We start from the raw sequence: 3,993 nt of genomic DNA on the forward strand, positions 1-3,993 counted from the left end.
TGGATATGTATTCTTGTTGGGGGAATTAATTTGGGGGGTGTTTTATCGTTTCTCGATACAAATATCTTATTTTCAGGCCTGCAGCGAGTTCACCACCCACGTCATGAACCTGCTCAGGGAACAGAGCCGGACGAGACCCATTTCTCCCAAAGAAATCGAGCGGATGGTGAACATCATCCACGGCAAATTCAGCACCATCCAGATGCAGCTGAAGCAGAGCACGTGCGAGGCGGTGATGATCCTCCGCTCGCGCTTCCTTGATGCAAGGTACGACGAAGAGAGGCAACGGGTGCTTAAGCCCAGGCTTTATGTGTTGCTCAGTGCCAATAATCGCGTAGGAAACCTCATTCCCACTGCTGTCAGTTTCAGTGTTAACATCTGGTGGGTTGTCGTACGCGCCGAGCCTACTTACCTTGACATAAACATATTAAAACTGCGTGGAATTAAATATATTCTTCCTCAAAGGATATAAATATACTCTTCCTCACAGCAGATATACTTTAGAGTAAGCCCACGGCGGCGCAAATAGGAATAATTGTGATTTTTCACAGACGTAAGCGGCGTAACTTCAGCAAGCAGGCAACAGAAGTGCTGAATGAGTATTTCTATTCGCACCTGAGCAATCCTTACCCCAGCGAAGAGGCCAAAGAGGAGTTGGCAAAGAAGGGTGGCATCACCGTTTCGCAGGTATGAAGCGGTTGATCTGGAGTTGTTGTTTCTTTCCTTGAGTCGTTAAGGTTGGAGAAGACCATTAGGATGGACCGAGTGACTGTTAAGGGTCCTCATCCAACTCCCTGTGATTCAGTGGTTCCATGGCTTGGATTCATCTAAAAAATGCCATTTGGGCAAAACAGTCGCCCAGTCCTGAGCAAATTGAGCTTTAGGGGCACAAAAACAAGCGAGCGAAGCGATCTCCTGTGAGTCAGGGGCTGATGGATGGAAAACTGTTCTCAGTCAGATGAAGGCGCAAAGAAATGCGAGAAAAATGGGAATAACCTACAGACAGACAACGTCAAGGACAGCTGGGAAGGGAACAGCAATGGTTTTGCAACAGATGAACGTGAGAGTGGATCTCAGACCATATAAACACACCTGAGTTCTGCTGGGTTGTGCCCTATAGGCGGTAATAGGTTTCAGTTGACGGTACTAAAAGAAAACAAAGAACATTTATGTTGTTCCAAAGGGTTGTTGATTTTTGTTTTTTTTTTTGCTTGAACCCGACTATAAAACATTATTTTTGCTGCTGAGTTGTCAACGTAACGGGTAATGGAATGGTTTGAACGGTAACAGGGCTGTAAATCTCCAGGTTTCCAACTGGTTTGGTAACAAAAGAATTCGGTACAAGAAGAACATGGGGAAGTTCCAAGAAGAAGCCAACATTTACGCTGCGAAAACGGCAGTGGATGCAACCAATGTTGTGGCTCAGGGCAACCGGGCAAACTCCCCATCGACACCAAATTCGGGTAAGGGAGAGAGCTTTGGAAGTCTCCAATTCCTTCTCGTGACGATGAGTGCCATGAATGGTTGGAAATGCTCACAGGATTTAAAAAAAAAAACAACACGTTTTTGCACTGAATTTTCTTTCGTTTCTTTCTCTTGTTGTGATTCAGCTTCCTCTGGCTCTTTTAAGATGACCAATTCCGGAGATTCGTTCATAAATTTGCAGTCGTTGACCTCCTACCAGAGCTCCCCGGTGGGAGGTAATGTGCAGTCACAGGTGAGCAGGTTATTTCTTCATCATCATCATCATCATCATCATTATTAAATATTAAATTTATTAAATAATATTTAATAAATATAAATAAATGTATTATTGATTATTAAAGCAGTTTCTCTTAATATCAGATGATTTTTTTTTTTCTTCTCTTTGGAGTCAGACTTGTGAAACAAACCCATTGAAATCTCTGTGGTTTTTTTTTTGTTGTTGTTGTTAAAATCAAACTCTTGAGTGAGGTCTGGATTGACCTATTGGTATCCTTCCAACCTTCAGATTTACGTCAGCAAACTGGTGTTGGCTTGTTTGAGAGTTCGCCTTGCTCTGTATAAAAAGAACTTGACGGGGTATTGCAGTGTTAATGGCACTGATGTACAATTATTTTAAACAAAACAAGCATATCCCGCTGGCACTGCCTGATTTTTTTTTTTTTGCTTTATCATTATTTTTTCTCCCCTTATTTGTGTCGTTCTATGGGATCTTGTTGCAGATGGATTCCTTGCACCATGTCATACACCAGACAGGAAGATATGACACCATTGTGGGGAATCCTTTGTACACGACGCAGCGCATCGACGTAAGATGTCCCAAAGTTTTAATTGATCCCATCTCTGATACGAGTTTTGTTCTTAGAAACGATTTGTGAGTCAGTCCTAATGAAGTTCCCACCCGCTGAGATCTCTGCTGCGGGGATAGGAAAAAGGTGGAAAGGTCCTTGCAGGTCAACCTTGGAGTGGTTGGGTTCAAAGGGTCCTTACAGGTCAACTGTGGAGTGGTTGGGGTGGAAAGGTTCTTACAGGTCAATCATGGAGTGGTTAGGTTCAGAGGGTCCTTACAGGTCAACCGTGGAGTGGTTGGCTTCAAGGATCCTTACAGATCAACTGTGGAGTAAGTAGGGTTTAGAGGGTCCTTACAGGTCAATTGTGGAGCGGTTGGGGTGGAAAGGTCCTTAGAGGTCAACTGTGGATTGGTCAGGTTCAGCGGGTCCTTACAGGTCAACTGTGGAGTGGTTAGGTTCAGAAGGTCCTTACAGGTCAACCAGGGAGCAGTTGGGGTGGAAGGGTCCTTACAGGTCAACTATGGAGTGGTTGGGTTCAAAGGTCCTTACAGGTCAACTGTGGAGTAGTTGGGTTCAAAGGATCCTTACCGGTCAATTGTGGAGTGGTTGGGTTCAGAGGGTCCTTACAGGTCAATCGTGGAGCGGTTGGGGTAGAAAGGTCCTTACAGATCAGTAGTGGAGAGATTGGGTTCTAAGGGTCTTTACAGGTCGACTGTGGATTAGTTGGGCTCAGGAGGTCCTTACAGATCAAGTAGGGAGTGGTTGAGGTTAAAGGGCCCTTACATGTCAATTGTGGAGTGGTTGAGGTGGAAAGGTCCTTACAGGTCAACTGTGCATTGGTCAGGTTCAACAGGTCCTTACAGATCATTGTGAAGCGTTTGGGGTGGAAGGGTCCTTACAGGTCAGCTGTGTTCTGTGACTCCATCTCTAACAGTGCCATCTGCTTCACCCACAGGCGAATGGCAGCTGGCAGGACGCGACCACCCCTTCATCCATCACCTCACCCGCCGGAGACCCCGGCAGCGTTAATTCCGACGCGTCCAATTAAGTCGTTAGGACCCTACCGATGAGAGGAAAGAGGTCATTAGTGTAATTTGTCAGTGTTGCTCTTTTCGCCGATACTCTTAACGTGACACACAGCTAATTACCTCAGCCAAACCCTGGAACCAATAGAAGATTGTGACGATGATTACGACACCTCTCTACCTCTCAGCTGAGTTCTTTTTACTTATTATGGGATGTGAAATTGTTCTCGAAGAACTTGCTTCATTCTTCCTAACCAAATTTGGGGTTGGTTTTCTTTCTTTCTTTCTTTCTTTCTTTTTTTTTTTTTGGTTGTTGTTTTTGTTTCTAATATCAATTTTATGGTAAGAAACTCAGTGTCTCTTCTAGAAGAAAAACAGGAAGAAAAAGGACTTATTTTAATTTCCACAAAGTTTTTTATGACGAGATTTCCGTTTGAGCTGATAGATGCTAACGATTAACCCCTCGTATTGTAACTGTAGGCGTTTAAACCCTCGCTGTTGTAATTTTGTAGAGGAAAATCAGCTTTTCTTACCCACGCTGAGCTCATTGAGCAGAACGCGGCCTAAACCTCCCCCCCGTCTGTTTTTTGTGCATTCCCACCGCTGTTAACACATAAAGCCCTCCTCTTTCAGGCGAGGTTTTATCAAAGATAATAAACTTCCAAAGCCTTTTTTTTTTTTTTCCTTTCTTTTTT

General features: G+C 44.2%; 1 protein-coding gene across 1 annotated transcript; it reads left to right on the top strand.

Annotated features, from left to right (window-relative positions):
• Nucleotides 1–4: 4 nt before the first annotated feature.
• LOC104916954 (pre-B-cell leukemia transcription factor 1) lies at nucleotides 5–3,986 on the top strand (the record flags this gene model as incomplete). Its single annotated transcript, XM_010728307.3, has 6 exons — nucleotides 5–267; nucleotides 552–687; nucleotides 1,307–1,463; nucleotides 1,611–1,717; nucleotides 2,205–2,291; nucleotides 3,229–3,986. Coding segments are annotated over 6 exons (843 nt in total), but the record flags the coding sequence as incomplete, so codon positions are not given.
• Between the last annotated feature and the right edge of the window lie 7 nt (nucleotides 3,987–3,993).

The sequence above is a fragment of the Meleagris gallopavo genome, chromosome 1, assembly GCF_000146605.3.
Source record: "Meleagris gallopavo isolate NT-WF06-2002-E0010 breed Aviagen turkey brand Nicholas breeding stock chromosome 1, Turkey_5.1, whole genome shotgun sequence".
Taxonomy (NCBI): domain Eukaryota; kingdom Metazoa; phylum Chordata; class Aves; order Galliformes; family Phasianidae; genus Meleagris; species Meleagris gallopavo.